The 20132-nt window shown below is 41.7% G+C and overlaps 1 protein-coding gene across 1 annotated transcript in view; it reads right to left on the bottom strand.

Moving 5' to 3' along the window:
• The window catches only part of LOC128520536 (Fc receptor-like protein 5), a 252734-nt gene that overhangs the window by 10905 nt on the left and 221697 nt on the right, over positions 1-20132 (bottom strand). Inside the window, exon 12 of the mRNA XM_053494818.1 lies at positions 3349-3621. Coding sequence (XP_053350793.1) covers positions 3349-3621 — 273 coding nt within the window. The remainder of the gene's footprint in view (positions 1-3348; positions 3622-20132) is intronic.

The raw sequence follows: 20132 nt of genomic DNA on the forward strand, positions 1-20132 counted from the left end.
CTCTGCATGTGTATTCGCTATCTCACGGTTTTGTACACTCCACTCAGCTCAAAGCAACACACACACACACACACACACCTTGGTGCTGACTTTTGAGCTCTACATGTGCGTTTTTTCTCTCTTATCTCTCTCTCTCTCTCTCTCTCTCTCCCTGTTGTACTGTCTACTGTTTTCACAGCAACACAAACACGCCTTTTTATGTTATAACATAAAAGGCATAAACCTAACTAACATATTTGTCATCCGCCATCTTTAAGCTTTAATTATTATTTATATTTTATTGCTGCAGCTTTGCTTTTCCTTGGTTTTAGAGTTTGCATCATCAAGAAAGCTTATTAAAAGACATTTTTAAGTATTTATTTAATATTATTTTCCTTTAGTTACTACATGCACAAAACAATCTAAAAATAAATTTTAAAGCTGATCACATAACAATAACTAATAAGTAATTGGACTATATGTAATCTGATTAATCAATTAATCATCTCAAAAATAGATAAATGAATTGATCAAAATAATTGTTAGTTACAACCCTAGTATGCAACACTATTAAATATCAAATGTCTCTACTTTCATTGTTAATAAGAACAGATAAAAATGTTGAACAGATATCTTGATTAAAATATAGATAACACTATTTGTTAGTAAATATTTAATATTACAAAATTATTTACAAAATTATTTTAAATAAACCTTAAAATCTTTTGAAAATCATTTTGAACCAACAGTTCATGGTATCAGTAGCCTACAGTGCATGTGCATGGCTTATCTAATGACCAGTGGCTGCCGGCCAATAGGGGGCGCTGGAGCGCCGCCCCCTTAAAGTTAGACAGAGAAGAAAGCTACTTTAACATGTAATTATTTAACATAATAATAATTTATTTTAATAATAAATTAAAGTTATTTAGTCATAATATTCCGCTGTATTTCTTAATATAACTTATTTACAAAAAAAATAAAAAATCTAAACTGTATTATGTTCATTTGTGTTCGTGTACACGGGGCGCCGAACAAACGAGTGTCTATGTAGGCAGGTAAATTTTTAAAAAGCATGTGATTTAAGGCTGAGCTCTAATTGGATCTCTTCAAACCATCCTTAGGCCGCAGCACTGTGTGCCCCAGACCCTCCCACTTTTGTTCTTAGCAAATCAATATTGTTTTTAAATATTTGGGTTCATGTGATTGGACCATTCTCAATGAATCCTATTAACGGTCAGCAGATTGTTAGTTAACGTATTGAATAGTGATCGATGGAAGCCAGATAAATCTAAGATAAAATTCTGTAACTTCTTTGATAAAACACCCCTTCGCAAGGCGATCAGACAAAGAAAGAAAAAAGTTAAAGAGCTTGGTGCAGATCGACCTGATCTTCTAATTGAGCTGCAGTCAAGTGATCGCGGCCGATCTTACACTCGATGCTTTTCCAGCACTTCTTATGGCTATTTACAGGTGATTATTAAAAGTGAAAAAAAAAAAAGCCACTTTCAGATCATAAATCATCATGTCAGGCTAAAACATAAAAAATGTTAGCCATGTTTAAGGTTAAAACAAGCAGTTTCTTTAAAGATATTACCAAGAACTTAAAGAGACGTACAGTGGAGTATGAGAGAGAGGCAAGCGAGTGGGGCGATATGGCGCGCCCCAGGGACTTTAAAAAGGAGACTGGAATTCCGCCCTTTGATCTCCGCGCTGAGGATAGCACAGGAAAGAACTGCGCTAGCTCCTGCAGCACCTTCACTCCCGCACCGAGCCCGCCTTGGCGTCCCCACCGCCAAAGAGGAAAAGGCAGCGAGGAGGACTGCGTTAAGGTCCCAAATCTCAGCCGGGAAAGCCGCCAAGCCGACGGATGTTAGCAAGTACTCCCGCCTGAGGCTGCGCCCGGAGAGAGCTGGGAGGGCCCAGGCCGGCGATCGACAGCGGAAAAAGAACTGTTGAGGGAGCATGCAGGAGTGCTGCTTCCGCGTGCTCCGCTCTGCCACTCCGCCCACCGCCAACTTTCGCCAGCTGCACGTGCACCTTTCACTCCATTTCTTCCTTTTCTTTCGGTCCTCCCTCCTTTAACCCTTTCTTTCCCTATTCTTCCTTAATAAATGATCCTTTTCTCATTAAGACCTCGCCTCGTGTCCGTGCTTCATGGTGCCGCCTGTGCACATAGGGTCGAACCCGTTACAGCTACACATGAGCCTCTGTTTAAATGATGATGATTGCTGTGGCTGTTGTTTCAGTGGACAGTCATATGCTCCTTAGAGTATTTAAAATTTACAAACAATCTGACTAATACCTTCATTAAAGCAGCCCTCTAGATTTATAAATGATGAGTAAGTGTATTTATCCACCCATGATCTGATCTGATTTAATGTTTTGTAGTATTTATTTAATCAATGTTGTGTAATCATTATTTATTTATAAATTTTATAATTCCTTGTTTTAAGGTAAAAGCAGGAATATTATTGACTGACCTAAAAGTATTTTTACCTCTGTGTTTTAAAATGACTGATTTGACCTTTATGTTTTATAATGAATTTAAGTTTATGTTTGCAGAACAGATACTGATGGACGAGACTAAAACACTGGATGTAAATGACTGTTAGAGACGTCATCAGTGTCACAACAAGACTGATGTCCAGGCACCTGTTTGAAACTGACCGTGTTGGTATCAGAGCTGAGGGTGATGGTGGTGAGGGACTCCACTGTGGGACAGTGTGTCCCCCTGTCCATAATGTTTAATGTCTGTCCTAATACAGTTTTAGGGAAATGTAAATAAGATGTGGTCTTAACTAACTACACTACACTATATGATCACTGGCTCTCGACTGTGATGAATTCTGCTGATATAGAGTTTATAAACATGTAACTTTTCCTTTAACATTTGGAAATGTCCAGGCTGTGTTATGATAAGGACAGAGCAGAGGTGTTCTCTTCTGCAGGTTTATAATCCTGGCTATCTGTTACTTATACACTGTGTGATTGCTGAACTCATCACAGTCTGGTATTGATGCAGTATGAGGCAGTGGATCAACTCACATGCTGAGAGTAAACTTTGGCATCTGTGATTAGTGCGAGTGTGAGGGACAGAACACAGAGCAATACACTGACAGGGGAAAACACACACACAGACACAGACACAAACACACACTCCCAGACCTTCACATTCTGCACCATCATTAAAAAAAATGTTCACTTTTGTTTACATTCATTCACATTCAGGCTGGTCGAGATTTAACACACTGAAGCTGAAAAACTCTCCTTCTCTCTTTGTGTGTAGCTGTGTAAATATTAGTTTTGGTGTATTAAAAAAAAAAAAACTGTACTGTTAGCATGATTTGTGCTTTGCAGTCTCTTACTCACCTGTAACATTTACCCAGAGTGCATCACTGTAGTGTGTGTAGTAGACTGGGTCTCCTCTTCCAGCTCTGCACCTGTACTGACCTTCATCAGAGACACTAACTGGTGTGATGGTGTAGGAGTGTGTTTTAGTCTCAGTCTCGTTGCTCTGTGTGGGTGTGATCCAGTAAAACTTCCATCCAACAGACTGCGGCTTCAGTGTACAGGTCAGAGTCACTGGGTTTCCTGTCGGTGTTTCTCCGTTAGGGTCTGATGTGAGATCAGGTTTAGGTTTTTCTGTTAGAAATGAAACAAAGTTCAGGATGTTAAATACACTTTACACTAATCACCTCCACAGAATAAAACATCTTATTAACGTCTCTGTGTTATCTGTGGTTTCAGCTAAATAATTATAGGGTCTGTATCTTATTATTTATAATTTTTTGTGAGAAAGATAAAACATTCAAAATTATTAAATAAAAATTGGAAATAACACCATAATAATATTTTTGCATGATGTCATTATTCTGTTCCTCCAGACTGTGTGGTTTCCTCTAAGTGAGTAAATGAGTCTATTTACATAAATGAATGTCTTTCTCTTTAATCAGCGCTCAGATGTCCATCACCTTCAGTCCTGCTGTACAAACATGACACATTCTGTTCTTTTATACACGTCTCTCTCTTTTATAGTGGATATTAATAATAAAATGATGACATGCAAGTTCAAGCTGATCAGATTTCCCTCCTATTGTGACCTCATAATAAAAGACCCTCCACTACGTCAATGCTGAGCTCTGCTGTTCTTTGGACGTGTTTTTAAGGGATAAATAAGGCGAGGCGAGTATTTACATAGTCTTTTTACGTTCTTAAAGAAAGAGAAAATCAATCTTGTCAGAATGCAGATCATCTCGGGTTACTTTGCTGTAACCCTGTTCCCTGAAAAAGCGGGAACGAGATGCTGCGCGAAAGCGCTATGCGAAACGATTCCTCGTGACCGGTTGTGAAGCACGTGTGTGTCAAACACGGCAAATATTTTGGCATCTATAACCTCAGGCAGGTGACGTCAACCGATGAGGTGCACCTGGAGGTTATAAATAGGCATGAACCGGAAACACCCTCAGGTCAATTTTGTCTGAAGGATGTCCAGTCACGCATGCAGTGCGGCATTGTAGCGCAGCATCTCGTTCCCGCTTTTTCAGGGAACAGGGTTACAGCAAAGTAACCCGAGACGTTCCCTTTCAAAAGCTACACTCGATGCTGCGCGAAAGCGCTATGGGAACGAGAATACCCACTACGCCGCACTGCAAGTGTCTGGACCCCCAGAGTTGTGTCGTGTGCGCACAGTACCCCCAAGGAGTCTTAGACATCATTCTGGGATTCTGACTCAAGGCCCAGTGAGCCTGGCATCCAACCATGAAGCCTGACAGATGTCCTGCGGAAAGGCAACCTGCTGCATGCCATCTTTGGAAGCCGCTCTTGCCGGAGCAATAGATAAGGAAAGCTTCCTGGTCAAACGGCCCTAATCACTAGAGGCGAAGTATGCCACGCGCCTCATAGGCTAGAGCACTAGAATCTTTAACCCAACTCGTCTAATGACTCCCACGACATACGAGACCCTGCTCTAATTTACGGCCCCGGCTTAATGCAGAGGTGCGCTGTAAATTGAAGAGCATGAGCTGGACACAGCGAATGAAGACTTACTGCTCCGGAGCTAACGGCGGAGGACCGAAGGCTTCGACTGTGGGAGATAGTTGGGTAAGAATGCAGAACGGCTTTTTTTTTTATTTTTGCAGAAACTTCCAGCACTGTAACAGTTTGGCAGTGGACTGGGTCTACTTTTATGTCCTGGAATGTAAAAGATCCTGAAGGACAGAATTTGTCCTGTCCTCCTAGGCTAGGGCACTAGCATCTCCAACCCAACTCGTCTAATGGCGGCTGCCCTTCGGCCACGCCCCCAAACAGTATGAAACCCTGCTCTAATTTACGGCCCTGGCTTAATGCAGAGGTGCGCTGTAAATTGAAGAGCATGAGCTGGACACAGCGACTGAAGTCTTAACTGCTCCGGAGCTAACGGCGGAGGACAGAAGGCTTCGACTGTGGAAGATAGTTGGGCTGGAATGTAAAAGGTCCCGAGGGACAGAATTTCTCCTGTACTCCTAGGCTGGAGCGCTAGCATCTTTAACCCAACTCGTCTAATGGCGACTGCCCTTCGGCTGCGGCCCCAAGACATATGAAATCTGCTCTGATTTACAGCCCTGGCTTAATGCCGAGGTGCGCTGTAAATTGAAGAGCATGAGCTGGACGCAGTTAATGAAGTCTTTACTGCTCCGGAGCTAACGGCGGAGGACAGAAGCTTCAAAGACAACTGCAGAGGATAGTTGGGTGAGGATGCAGAATAGCTCTAGCTAGCCAATGGCAAAGCCTAATCACAATAAGAAGGCTGATGAGGCCCGTGAATAAGCCTGCAACTAAGGGGTGCTTTCCACCAGCCCCATCAGTCAGGACGTAGGCGAGGAGCGGCTACGTATGTTCTGAGTGCACTAGGGCAAAAGCCTGAGGTCAATTTTCTTGCAGAAGCTCCAGCACTGAAGCAGTTCGGCAGTGGACTGGGTCTGCATGTTTTGCCATGTCCTAGTGTAGTTTTCCACGCTAGGACATGTTAACCTCCTGACTGCTGGAGGGAGTATTTCAGGGCCAGAAATAGAGTCATGGTTTCAGGGCAATTGATGTGCCACACGAGCAGATGACCTCTCCAGATCCCTTGGGCTGGGCGGCCATCTAAGGCCGCACTCTGCCCCCTAAGGGAAAAATGTCTGCCGTTAGCAACTTGCGACGACAGAACGGACCTAGAGTGGGACCCAGGGTCAAGGACGAGGGTCTGAACCACATAAAAAGGGTACGAAGCTCCCGGCGCGTAACCCTTATTACCTCTGGGGATTGGCCCTTGGGTGAAATCCCCAGGCACTTAGCCACCACAGAAGCGGTGAAAGTTACTTCCTGCTTAGCTTGAACTCCTTTAGAGTGTTCAGAATGGACTCAACGCGCGCAGGAGACAGCTGTGCCCGCATTGCGGTCGGATCTTACATGACACTTAATGTATGCTTTGTGTAGGAAAGAGAACGCTTTCCGTGGCGTTGAGACTCGATCCTAAAGAAAACGAGGTGAGCTACGATGACATGTTAATGCCAAGGCGCTAGCTCCATGAAGAGGATACGAAGCTCTCGGCGCGTAACCCTTGTTGCCTCTCAGTTGCTGGAGGGAGTATTTCAGGGCCAGAAATAGAGTCATCGTTTCGGGGCAATTAATGTGCCACACGAGAAGATGACCTCTCCAGCTCCCTTGGGCTGGGCGGCCATCTAAGGTCGCGCTCTGGCCCCTAAGGGAAAAACGTCTGCCGTTAGCAACTCGCGACGACAGCACGGACCTAGAGTGGGACCCAGAGTCAAGGACGAGGGTCTGAACCACATAGAAAGGGTACGAAGCTCCCGGCACGTAACCCTTGTTGCCTCTGGGGATTGGCCCTTGGATGAAATCCCCCGGCACTGAGCCACCACTGAAACCACTCTGGGAGCAGTGACGTTACCACCTCGCCTAGCTTATACTCCTTTAGAGTATGCTTTAATGAGTTCGGCGCGCGCAGGAGACAGCTGTGCCCGCGTTGCGCTCGGATTCCACATGACACTCAACCTCATACCTCATGTAGGAAGGAGAACACTTTATGGCGTTAGGGCTCCACCCTAAGAAGTGAGGTGAGCTAGGGCGACGTATTGACGCCGAAGGAGGGGTGGTGATGGTGGTGGCTGTTAGGTGTTCGATTTCCTGAAACATGGCAGGAGGAACCCGAGCAACTAACACTTTGTCCTGAGGATACTGGTTTTCCACAGTGCTTCGTGCTTAAGGAGACATAGCTGGCCGTAGGTTCCCCGCTGCCAGCCTCTCTAAAGGTGCACGAACTTTAACACCTCGGCTAGATGGGTGTATCACTGGAGACCGCTGCTCTCCGAAACACCAATGGTGGCGGAGATTGAACCACGGCCTCCTAAGGATGCTGGTCCTGTTCATAGCTTCGTACCTAAAGAGACATAGCTGGCAGTAGGTTCCCCGCTGCCAGCCTCTCTAAAAGGTGCAGCTCTCAGTAGGTCAGTCTGGTCTGCCTGCAAAGCCATCGTGTGCAGGGCTGCACCAGGCTGACCCGCTGCCTGAAAAATCTTCTCCCACCAACGAAGATGTTAGTCTACACGCTTGGTAGGGAGTGTGGATTTTTCCCAAGAGGATGAGCTCCCAGGAGAGAGATAGCCCGTGAGCGTCTCTCTAATCTGGGACATCATCATAAAAGGACCGCGCTTTCATCCATGACATTGGAACAAACCAAATGTCAATAGCACAAAACACAGGATAAATATGGCTTATCCCATGAAAGAGTTAAATCATAGAGGTCGCCAGGAGGGGAGGGGCCATCACTGAGGCCCCTCCTCCTCCGGCCACCCGACAGACACCTGTCGGCTGACCGTGAGCGTTTGGGGGATTTATTTAATTTATTTATTTTTATTTTTACCGCGAATCGAGGTTTACGCGTCGGACCGTGCGTTACCACCTCTAACACAAACTAACACACCGGCTCATCACTAGAGGAGCGCTCTGGAGTGATAGTTTCCATCTTCGCGGGAGCGAGAGAGAAAGTTCTTCCCCCCTTCACCAGAAGCGCCGAAGCGCGCTGGAGAAGTGGAAGGTAAAAGACTCATAATCCGGCGAGAGAGCGAGAGAAAAGGAAAATCCTGTCTCGCGCACCTCGGCCAGATTGCACGCCAGAAATGCGCTGCGGGTCGCGGTTTCACTTTAAGACGGCGAACCCGAGCGCGCGGGACTTTAATAGGGAGAAAATCGCAATACTTACCTGCTCCCTGAAGCCCGAGATAGCGTGCTCCTCCCCCAAACACTCAGACAGAAACGCGAAGATCGCTCTCAGCGAGATATTCTTCTACACGGAGGGACGGAGTCGTGTCTAACTCGGCCATCTTTCTGGTGAGTAGTAAGACATTTCTATTTTCGCTTTCTGTTAAAATGCTTGCACACACGCACACACACAACATGGATCCTGAAGAGAAAATGATCTGAGGGTGTTTCCGGTTCATGCCTATTTATAACCTCCAGGTGCACCTCATCGGTTGACGTCACCTGCCTGAGGTTATAGATGCCAAAATATTTGGCGTGTTTGACACACACGTGCTTCACAACCGGTCACGAGGAATCGTTTCCCATAGCGCTTTCGCGCAGCATCGAGTGTAGCTTTTGAAAGGGAACTAAGTTTATTTCAGCCTCAACAATAACAGACAGACTTTGGACACCTCTAGGACATACAGTACACAAACTCGTTTAAAGACAAGTGTAACATGTGACCTTTTAGAGAGTAAATATTAAACGTAAATTTACTCAGAGGAAAAAACAAACAAACTGAAAGTTTATTTCTGGTATATTTTGCATTAAAAGTAATAATAATAATAAAAATTAATAACATCTGCTCAGATGTAAATGATGAAGCTGTCAGAGGTGGACTGAGACATTTTAATAATCACTACTAATAAAGTAAATGTAGATCACAATGTGGAAAACTGACACAGTGATAATATTAATCACGTTACTGTTCTGTAAATGTAGATCTTTTCTACTAATGATTTCACTCTCCTGTTTTCCCGACTCTTCGTCTTCAGGAGCACTGAGTGTCAGCAAGGAAACAAGAAAAAGATGAACAATAAGATAAAAGATTCACGATAATGCTAGGAGTAACTGACTGGATATAACTTTTAACTCGTATCATCACGACACGCCAGGCCACGTCCTCGTCTAGCAATCCCCCATGATCACCTGCGCACTCCTGCTCCAGAATCCTCCTCACTTATTGCTTTTCACCGCCTCAGTCACCGCTCTCTCTACACCTGTTCACAATCTCTAATCACCTCTGTCTCCTATTTAACACCCGCTCAGACGACACCTCATCTCCAGGGAGCTGTTTATGAGAGTTAACAAGGACGGCTACAGGTGATTGGTGGTAACCGGACTGTGATTCAGGAAATGAGATGGGAGAAATGGAAAATAGTACAAACAAACAGGAAAGTGAAAAAGTGCAAACAACAAGGAGAATTATCACATACTGAAGAAACAGACAGTGAACGTGAGCAAACAGACAGAAACCAACAGAAAGAAGAAAGTAAAGTAGTCATCACACTTACACAAGAGGGTGCAGCGAGGAGTGATCTCAGAAATCTCTACAGCTCTATCAGTTAATGATATTAAACAAAACTTGACGGAGACCAAAATTAAAGAAGTAAAACGGATGTGATAGCCTATCTGTAATGATATAGGAAATAGACTGTCAACTCAAATGTTTATGGGCTACATGAGCTATGATGTTAAACCATACAGTACATTCGTCCTGCTTTAAATGACAAAAATATGGACATGTAGCGGCGGTATGTAGGGACAAACAAAGGTGTGGTAGATGTGCCGGGGAACATGAGTGTAGTAAATGTGAGGCAGGAGCCAAACTTAAATGTTGTAACTGTGGAGGTGAACATAGCGCCACCTGTGGAGGAAGTGAAGTAAGCAAGAGAGCAGCAGAGATTCAAACCATGCAAGGACTAACATACACAGACGCAGTAACCAGGAAAACAGACTAATAAAAAAAAGATATTGCGAAAACGAGAGTAGGACCACAAGTAAACTGTACTACAATTAAAGATAACACAATGATAAAGTAATAATACTGCAGTGGAAGGCAAGAAGTCTCGTAGCTAATGGACAAGAACTTAAAGCATTTGTTGAGAAATCACCAGATAAATCTAATATAATATGTGTACAGAAAACATGACTAAAACCACAATAGGATTTTAATCTACAGGGAAACACCGGAGTAAGAAATGACAGAGAGGAAGGGAACGGTGGAGGAGGAGCCATATTTATAGAAACAGGTGTCAGATATAAAGTGATCAATAACAGAAAAGAATACGGATCAATAACAGTTAAAATATGGACAGAAACATTCAGCCTAACAATCATCAGTTTTTATAATCCCTGTAAAAAGTTAAATAGTGGTATATTGGAGTCAATAGGGGGAAATACACAAGGGGAAACAGTCTGGTGCGGGACTTTAATGCACATAACACGCTGTGGGGAAGCAGGGTTACAGACACTACTGGAAAGGAGGTAGAGGAATACATCACTGATAAAGATCTAATCTGCATAAACTATGGAAATGGCACTGGGTATAACAGCACACAAAACACAGGAAGTGCAATAGATATCACTCTGGTCTATAAGGAAATAGAGCATCAGCATATGGGATGTATTGAATCAAAAACCACTATCCTATAAAAACACATTAAGATGTGGCTGCATCAGAAAAAGAGAGAACAGAATACTAGAGAAATCAGACTGGGCGAAGTTTAAAGAAATAACTGCGCTAAGACGCAGAGAGCCATTAATAAATAAAACATCAGATATAGAAAAAGTAAATGACAAATTTGTCAAAATCATAAATCAGACAGCACAAGACACAATCCCCAAAAATAAGGGCAGTAGGAAGAGGAAATGTGCCCCCTGGTGGAACCAAAGCTGTACAGACGCTATAAAGAACAGAATCAAGGCATTTAAGCAGCTAAAAACAGCTTGAAACTAATACAATATAAAAGAGCTCAGACAATGGTCTGATGTAATCAAACGTACATATTGGAGAAAATATGATAATATAATAGACAGAGAAACACAACTATCAGATATATGGAACACGATATAAATAATAAAATGAGTGGAATAAAAAGTAGCTATGAAATCCCGATACTGCAACCAAATAATTAAACAGCAGTGAGTGACATAGAAAAAGCAGAACTACTACCCAACACATGTGCAAAGATACACAGATCAGAAAACATCGCCATAACAGTCAGACAAAGCATGAGGAACACAACCGCACAACACCCAGGAATAACAAAGAAACAGACAACAGAAGGCGTCAGGAGCTACAACACCTGGACAACATCAGGAAGAGATGGTGTTCGCTACAGAATGTTAGAAACACTTCAATATGGGACACAGGCACTATATTTAAAAAATGGAAACAGGCCACAATAACACCAATAATAAAACCAGGCAAGGATGCATCAGACCCAACAAGGTATAGACCCACTGCATTAACATCACCACTAGGGAAGAGCATTAAACATGTGGTGGTAGAGAGACTGACACATTATCCTGAATCCAATCACCTTTTCTCCCCCTATAGAAGTAGATTTTAAAAAGGAAGAAATACAATATATTGCTATTACACGTACTTCTAAAAATAGGACTAAAATTTCGTCACTCCGACAACTTTTAGTCACCAGGGGCCTGATGTATAAACGTTGCGTACGCCCAATGAATGAGCTATAAAAAGGTATGTGCGTATATAACAAATCATCATAATGGATGCTCTAGCACTGTTAGAAGACCTTGCTAATGACGCTCTACGGAGGGAGCGTGTTTTCAGAGACCGTGAAGATTTCCTTGCTCATGATGATGATTGGCTCATGAGCCGATTTCAATTCCCAAGAGCCCTCCTCTTGGAATTGTGTTCTTAATTACGGCCAGTATTGGAAAGACCCTCGCGAAGAAACCACGCGCTGTGTGTTCAAGTACAAGTATAGACCACATTAGGCCACTTGTCCACTGGTACTTTCCAGCGAGAGTTGGCAGACCGATCGGGTATGTCACAGTCATCCCTGAGCCGTGTCATGCCATATGTATGGGATGCCATAGTGGGGATGGCACCCCGATACATCCGTTTTCCTTACACGCAAGCTGAACAGGCCAACATCGAAATGCAATTTGCAGAAAGAGACGGTTTTCCCAATGTAATCGGTGCTATTGACTGCACTCATGTTGCAATAAAGGCACCATCTGAGAATGAATTTGCTTTCGTTAACCGAAAACATTTTCATTCTTTGAACGTGCAGATCATATGTGATGCGCATATGTCTCTGACAAATGTAGTTGCGAGATGGCCTGGGTCAACTCATGATTCCTACATTTTGTCCAACAGCAGTGTAGGGAACAGACTGCAAACAGGAGCTGTGGGTGATGGATGGCTTCTTGGTAAGTCGGCAAGAATGCGCATGTAATTGTAATTGAGTAATGATGCAAATGTGTTTAAAGCATACCTTTTAAAATGTTTTTTCTTTTAGGTATAATTATAATCTCCAATGATGAACAAAGCCACACTTATTTTAATATTTTTAATGCAAAATTTTACATCAATCAATGCAAATTTTCAGGAAACAAAACATGATTTATAGCATTTAAAAATTAAGTGAAATGTTATTTTGAATCAATATTGCCCTGGAAAAAACTAAAAGCTATCTGGAGGCTATTTTACAAGCATGTATTTTCTTTAAAGTATTTTTATAATATTGTTTATAATTGTTACCTCTGCCTAGCACTTGAAATGTTATATTAATTGTCCCAATGTATTTACATACATAGTTTTGTGCATTTCCTTTAAAAAAAATTGTTAATGTTTTATCTCTCAGGAGACAGTGGTTATCCCCTTAGAACGTGGCTGCTAACTCCACTAACTAGACCCCAAACCGAACAAGAACGGCGTTATAACAAGAAGCATTGCCGGACGCGTTCAGTGGTTGAACGCACTATTGGTCTGCTAAAAGGACGCTGGAGGTGCTTGGATACGTCTGGTGGCACAGTATTGTACAGCCCTACAAAGGTTTGCCGCATTGTGGTGGCTTGCGCAGTGTTGCACAACATTGCTCAAAAGAAAGGTATACCTGTTCCATCGAATGCCCATCCTGAAGATAATGAACTCGACCCTAGCCCTCCTAATGCAGTGCATAATGCTATGGCAATACAGCGGCGTATTAATGTAATAAATGCAATGTAAAAAGGCAAGTGAATTCAAACTTTTTATTTTTTCACAAGTTCTTTAAGTGAACCACTTATTTCTGACAAAATAGTTTTTATTTTTTTCAGTTTGGAACACACCGCATTAACAGCATGAACCATGTGACGTTGGGTCTGCATGACTTCTTCCGTCAGTACACGCCTTGAGTTACCAGCGCTCGGTGGTGGCACAAAGGATGATGATGATGATGATGATGATGATAATGATGATGATGCACTGGATTGCACACAGGATGGGGTTGCTTGGGCATTTGATGATGGCGGCACATTGGACGTTGGTGGAGGCACACAAGATGCCGGTGGTGGCACACAGGATGGTGGTGGAGGCGGTGGCACGTAGGATCTAAGCCAACATCCCTTGTCTACCCCACTTGGACCACTCACCGGGCTTGAAGGCATTCCAGGATTAACTTTTCCTTTAATCATTAAAAAAAAACTTTTAATTAAAGGTTGTATTTCATATCTGTAAATGTGTGAAACTTGATGACTTGCTTTTGTCTTTTTAAGTTACATTTTTTGCATATGAATAAACAGGAAAATCGACTATTTTAATAAACGTATATCTTAAATACAGCTGCATCTATTGCTAGATTTGTCACTTGGATATTTTAGGACTTTCCACTTCTGCGGAATTTGAATTGGTTGATTTAAATTATCCACAATAAAAAAGCAGAATTTTAAACAGACGAAAACTTATATAATGTGTAGATAAATCAATTACTTAGCATCGTCACCGCAAATCACATCCGTATCACTTTGGTATTCTGGAGGAACACTCAATCCTGTTTCCCCTATAATCGCGCCCACCCTTGCGTCAAAGGCTGAGAGGTCAGTGATTCCTTGACCACCACCAGTTGTTACGACACTGCGCCTGTGTGCACATATTCTTTTTTTTACCACAACTTTTAAGTCTGACCATTTTTTTTTTTGGTCTCTTGGACTGTGCGAGGCACCGATGTAACAGCATTGACTGCTTCTGTTACTAGCTCTCATTCTACCATCTTTCTTTTATTTGAAATGCCCGCAGAGAGCCCACCAAATAAACCTTTTTTTCGGCCCTCCACCTCAGACAGCAGTACCTCCATCTCGCAGTCGGTGAAGTTTCTTTTTTTTGCTTTTCGTTTCTGTTCTTCCATTTTTAGCCAAACAGATCAATGACAATTATCGGTCGTATTAATATGCAGGGAGATCATACATATTCAAAATAGGCTGTCTTAACCTCCAAATATGGTTATTTCGGGAGGAGATTGGGGTAAGCTATAAGCAAGTGCACCTGCGCATAATATTCAGATAATTGTGATTTATAAAGTGAACCTTGCGCAGGTTCTGGCGTACGTGCGGTTTTAATAAATCTGAAAACTTTTGTGCGTACGCAAATTCTGCCTTATGTGCATACGCACACTTTAAGGATGAAATCTACGCAAAGTTTTATACATGAGGCCCCAGGGATTGTATTGACTAAACGTCTCAAACTAGGAAATCGCTTCTCAGTGGCCAAAAATAATCAAACTGATGCAATTTTGGTGCAACACATTCTTAAAATTGGAGATCAGTGGATCCATGGCACGCGTATTAAAATAATCATATTTTTATTCAGGTGAAACTCGAAAAAATTTTATATCGTGCAAAAGTAATGCAACTAAAAAGGTAAAACTAATATATAAGATAGACTCATTACATGCAAAGCAAGATAATTCAAGCCGTGATTTGTCATAATTGAGATGATTATGATGATAATTGAGATGATTATTATGATAATTGAGATGATTATGGCTTACAGCTCATGAAAACCCCAATCAGGTGAGCTGGCAGCTTAAAGAGGAAATAAAATCACTAAAATGTGCAGGGAAGGGGATCCTCCAGGACCAGGGTTGGAAACCACTAAATTAGGACACTGTGAACTGATATTGAGTGACATTTCAGCAGCATATAAATATAATATTTAGTTGAATGAAACATCCACTGAAATAAGTTGACTTTTAAATGAAAGATGTGTTTTAATTAATTAATTGGTTGATTTATTTCATTATAATAATAAACATTTTTTAAATAAAGCTTTGATTTATTTGGCTTAATGCCTTGTGATGTCTTTAAATAGAATTTTGCCCTTTTTTAAATGTAAAATATAAATGCAAGTGATTGTAAAGTTTTATCATGGCCCTTGTCCAACCACTGCATTGAATTTGAAATGAAACATTTGCGATGTGAGTGAAGTCAAGAATTCAGCTTTAATTCAAAGGGAAATGAAAATGGCCATGGATGTGTGTTTTTACCTGGATTTAGTCACTTTACCAACCCCTCTTTTATTTTATATATACAGTATATAACTTTAGTATTGTAGAGACTCAAGTATCAAGTTCTCAACAGGGGATATTTGTATCTCATGAGAGAAGCAAATATTTCATGCATACCACGGCTCTCCTTCAGTCATGGTTACATTTGAATGAAACTGAGGTACAGTACGTCTGAATTATGGACATTGTTTTTACAGATTGATAAAGAATATTCCATGTCTAAAATGCTAAATGTACACATTGATATCTCTCTCTCATTCACACACACACACACACACACACACACACACACATGAAAAGGTGTCACATGTTTCTGTTGAAAATAATTATTTCCTAATGAATGATTTATTTTCTTCTAAATAAATTTAAATTAGGGTGATTTATTTATTATCAATAAAATATTTGTTTTCTAATTCTTTTCACTATAATTATACTGCATATAAAAGACAACTCATTGGCCCAGAGACACAGACGTGTCAGGGTAAGAAGGGAAGCACATGAAGCGAAGCACCCATCATGCGTAGTGTCCACTGTACAGGTCTCTGGTGTCAGTGTTATGATCTGGAGTTGCTCCAGTTGCTCAGGTCTCGGCTCAGCAACATCGTGTCAAGTCAAGTAGACAATAACATGTGGCAATAAACTAATGTCAGCTGATGACCTGAATGATAAAGTCTTTACATCTATGGAGTTTTTCTCCTCTTACGACACAGGCGTATTCCATGACTCAAATTATGTTTGAGTTTAACCCGTAGGCACTGTGAATTGTTGTGTGTTGGCTTCATTACTTATTTACTTAACTTTTTACAAAATAATTTTTGTTGCTTTCGCTGTGTTGGAGCTCAAGGTGCTCTCTCTCCTTTTGTCTCTGTTTTTCTGAGGATGTACAGATGTCGCCATTAAAAACGCACGTTTCGAGAAAAGGGATCCCGCGACTTGCCGCAGCAAGCTGTGAAAATGCCCTTCATTACCTGTAGGGGGCAGTCGTGTATCAGTCTGAAGTATTGTGTGTCTACTCAAGCTAAAAATGTGTTCTCTCTTAGGCGCCCATTGACAGCAAGCGACAGAGCTCATAAACGTGTCGAGCTCAAACTGTAAATACTGATATGTATTTATTCTTCATTTTCTTCTCTACTTCAATGATGGTACTTCTTTGACTGCGCTTTCTCCATTTAGTATTATTATTGTTATTATTATTATTATTATTGTAACGCACCCGCGCGTGTTTGCAAAAAGACTACAAAGATGTATGATATGTTAGCCTAAATCATTATTGTTTTATTGTGTTTATGTGCTTTAAATATACACTAAACAATAAACACTGTCTTGTGAAAATTGAAAGTGAGTTGCGCATGCGGCTTTTTGATCAAAAGGCTGATAAACGCGTGCGCAGATATGAGCAGATTTATCGATAAAACAACAGACATGAAATGAAAAAAAAAAAAAAAAAACACAAAAAAATGTCCTACTCTCTGAATATTAATCCCCGGGCTTTGACTGCGCTTTATTCATTAGTACTGTAGTAGTACACTAAAAAAAATGCTGGGTTTCTGTAAACACATCGTTGGGTTGTCTATGTTTGGTCAAAATTCTGTGTTATTTCGCGTACTTTAATCACACTGTTGGGGTGCTTTTGCTATGAATACTAAAAGTGCTGCATGATTAAACTTAATGCAAAAAAAAAAAAAAAAAAACGAAAAAAGAAACTTCTCTGTTTTGTCCCTAGACCTTTTGTTCTGGTGTTTTTGCAGTAAACCCATGGGTGAACATGATGATTTCAGTATTTAATTAAACACGAATATAAGTGCCATTTTAATTTACACTCAACAAAAATATAAACGCAACACCTTTGTTTCTGCTCCGATTTTTCATGAGATGGACTTAAAGATCTATAATTCATTCCAGATACACAATATTACCATTTCTCTTAAACATTGTTCACAAATCAGTCTAAATGTGTGATAGTGAGCACTTCTGCTTTGCTGAGATAATCCATCCCACCTCACAGGTGTGCCACATTAAGATGCTGATCTGACATCATGAGTAGTGCACAGGTGTACCTTATACTGCCCACGATAAAAGGCCACCCTGGAATGTGCAGTTTTGTCTCACAGCAAAATGCCACAGATGCCACAAGCATTGAGGGAGCGTGCAATTGGCATGCTGACAGCAGGAATGTCAACCAGATCTGTTGCTCGTGCATTGAATGTTCATTTCTCCACCATAAGCCGCCTCCAAAGGCATTTCAGAGAACATGGCAGTACATCCAACCGGCTTCACAACCGCAGACCACGTGTAACCACACCAGCCCAGGACCTCCACATCCAGCAGGTTCACCTTCAAGATCGTCTGAGACCAGCCACTCAGACAGCTGCTGAAACTACTGTTTTGCATAACCAAACAATTTCTGCACAAACTATCAGAAACCGTCTCAGGGAAGGGAATGTGGTTTTATGCCTAGAAAGAGTACATCAGATGCAGTATTTGCTTTGAGGATAAGGCGGAGAAGTACAGAGAAGGTAACAGGGAGTTGCATTGTGTCTTTTTAGATTTAGAGAAAGTGTATGACAGGGTGCCAAGAGAGGAGCTGTGGTATTGTATGAGAAAGTCTGGAGTGGCAGAGAAGTATGTTAGAGTGGTGCAGGACATGTATGAGAGCTGTAAGACAGTGGTAAGATGTGCTGTAGGTGTGACAGAAGAGTTCAAGGTGGAGGTGGGTCTGTATCAAGGATCGGCTCTAAGCCCCTTTTTGTTTGCTCTGGTGATGGACAGGATGACAGATGAGGTAAGACAGAAGTCCCCATGGACTATGATGTTTGCAGATGACATTGTGCTCTGTAGCGAGAGCAGGGAACAGGTGGAGGAAAATTTGGAGAGGTGGAGGTATGCTCTGGAAAGCAGAGGAATGATGGTTAGCCGCAGCAAGACGGAATACATGTGTGTAAATGAGAGCAGAGGTATAGAAGGTGCAGGATTTTAAGTACTTAGGGTCAACGGTCCAGAACAACGGCGAGTGTTCAAAGGAGGTGAAGAGGCGGGTACAGGCAGGTTGGAATGGGTGGAGAAAGGTGTACAGGACAGTGGTGAGACCAGCAATGCTCTACGGCTTAGAGACAGTGGCGCTGAAGAAAAGACAGGAGGCAGAGTTGGAGGTAGCGGAGCTGAAGATGTTGAGGTTCTCCTTGGGAGTGACAAGGATGGATAGGATCAAGAATGAGTTTATCAGAGGGACAACCCACGTTAGATGTTTTGGAGATAAAGTCAGAGAGGCCAGATTGAGGTGGTTTGGACATGTTCAGAGGAGGGATGGTGAATATATCGGTAGAAGGGTGCTGAGGTTGCAACTGCCAGGCAGGAGGTCTAGAGGAAGACCAAAGAGGAGATTTATGGATGCAGTGAGAGAGTACATGAAGTTAGTTGGTGTAAGAGAAGAGGATGCAGAGGATAGGGTTAGATGGAGGCAAATGATTCGCTGTGGCGACCCCTGAAGGGGAACAGCCGAAAGACAAAGAAGAAGAAGTCTTCGCTTATATGAACAATAACTAACTCATCGAAATCCCACTCGATTCTCTCCGCTTGATCAAATCCAAATACAGAGTCGGAAATTCAAACACTGCTCCGACCCTCCACACCACCCTTTTTTGTGGTGATAATAAATAAATCACTCGTTGTCTTCTAAACTGTCCAATAATGGTTGTAAAGTTAAATAAGTGAGCTGGTGGAACAACAGGGAACAACTGTGACACGATCAGAGTATGACATCACAGTCTGCATCACCTCACAGTCACTAATGGAGCAAAGGTACAGACGTAACATACAAGTTAACGTGCAAGCATATGTGAGACAGGGAAGTGCATCGGCTGTTGGTCCTCTCAGGGACACTGATGGTATGATAATACCGCTCTTTACTTATACGAAGGACTAATTACTTGAATCTTGATTAAGTTACTTGATATGTAATTTATTCACTATAGTGCTCATTACAAGAGAAAGAGTAACTTATGGAATTCTTGTGATTGTTGTTTAAGTTTTAATGTATTCCTCCAAAAATGTAATATGTTGTGTATTACATGTCTTTTAAAGGGTTAATAGAATAGTATGTGTTAGTTAGTCGTGTTAAAAGCTTAGTTAAATAATTCTGTTGTTGTGTTTGTTTACATTTTATTTAACTGGTGTGTTTAAAAAGTAGTGATTTAACTGTTATTTATAAGGAATAGTGATGTACCATTTTTCTGGTTTTTATTTAAGGTTATCGACCTTGCTCTCTCTCCCTCACTTAGTCAAATCTATTTTGAACAATTGTTGTGTAACCTGCAGAGCTGTCAGACACAAGAATTAAAAGTGATTCCAGAGTTGAAGTTGTTGTAGTTGGCTGTGGCTTTTTTCAAGTTCGGAGGCTGATGCGCAAACTCCCAGATAACCCGACAATGGTCTATTTAAAAGACGCTACTTCCTCCTTGCGTTACCATGGTAACAAAAGCACCTCAGATACCTGTCGCTGCTGCTGTGGAAATATTACGCTACGGACATTAAATATAGAATATTTATTGAAACAAAAACTGATACCATTACAAA

The sequence above is a fragment of the Clarias gariepinus genome, chromosome 1 (assembly GCF_024256425.1).
Source record: "Clarias gariepinus isolate MV-2021 ecotype Netherlands chromosome 1, CGAR_prim_01v2, whole genome shotgun sequence".
NCBI lineage: Eukaryota > Metazoa > Chordata > Actinopteri > Siluriformes > Clariidae > Clarias > Clarias gariepinus.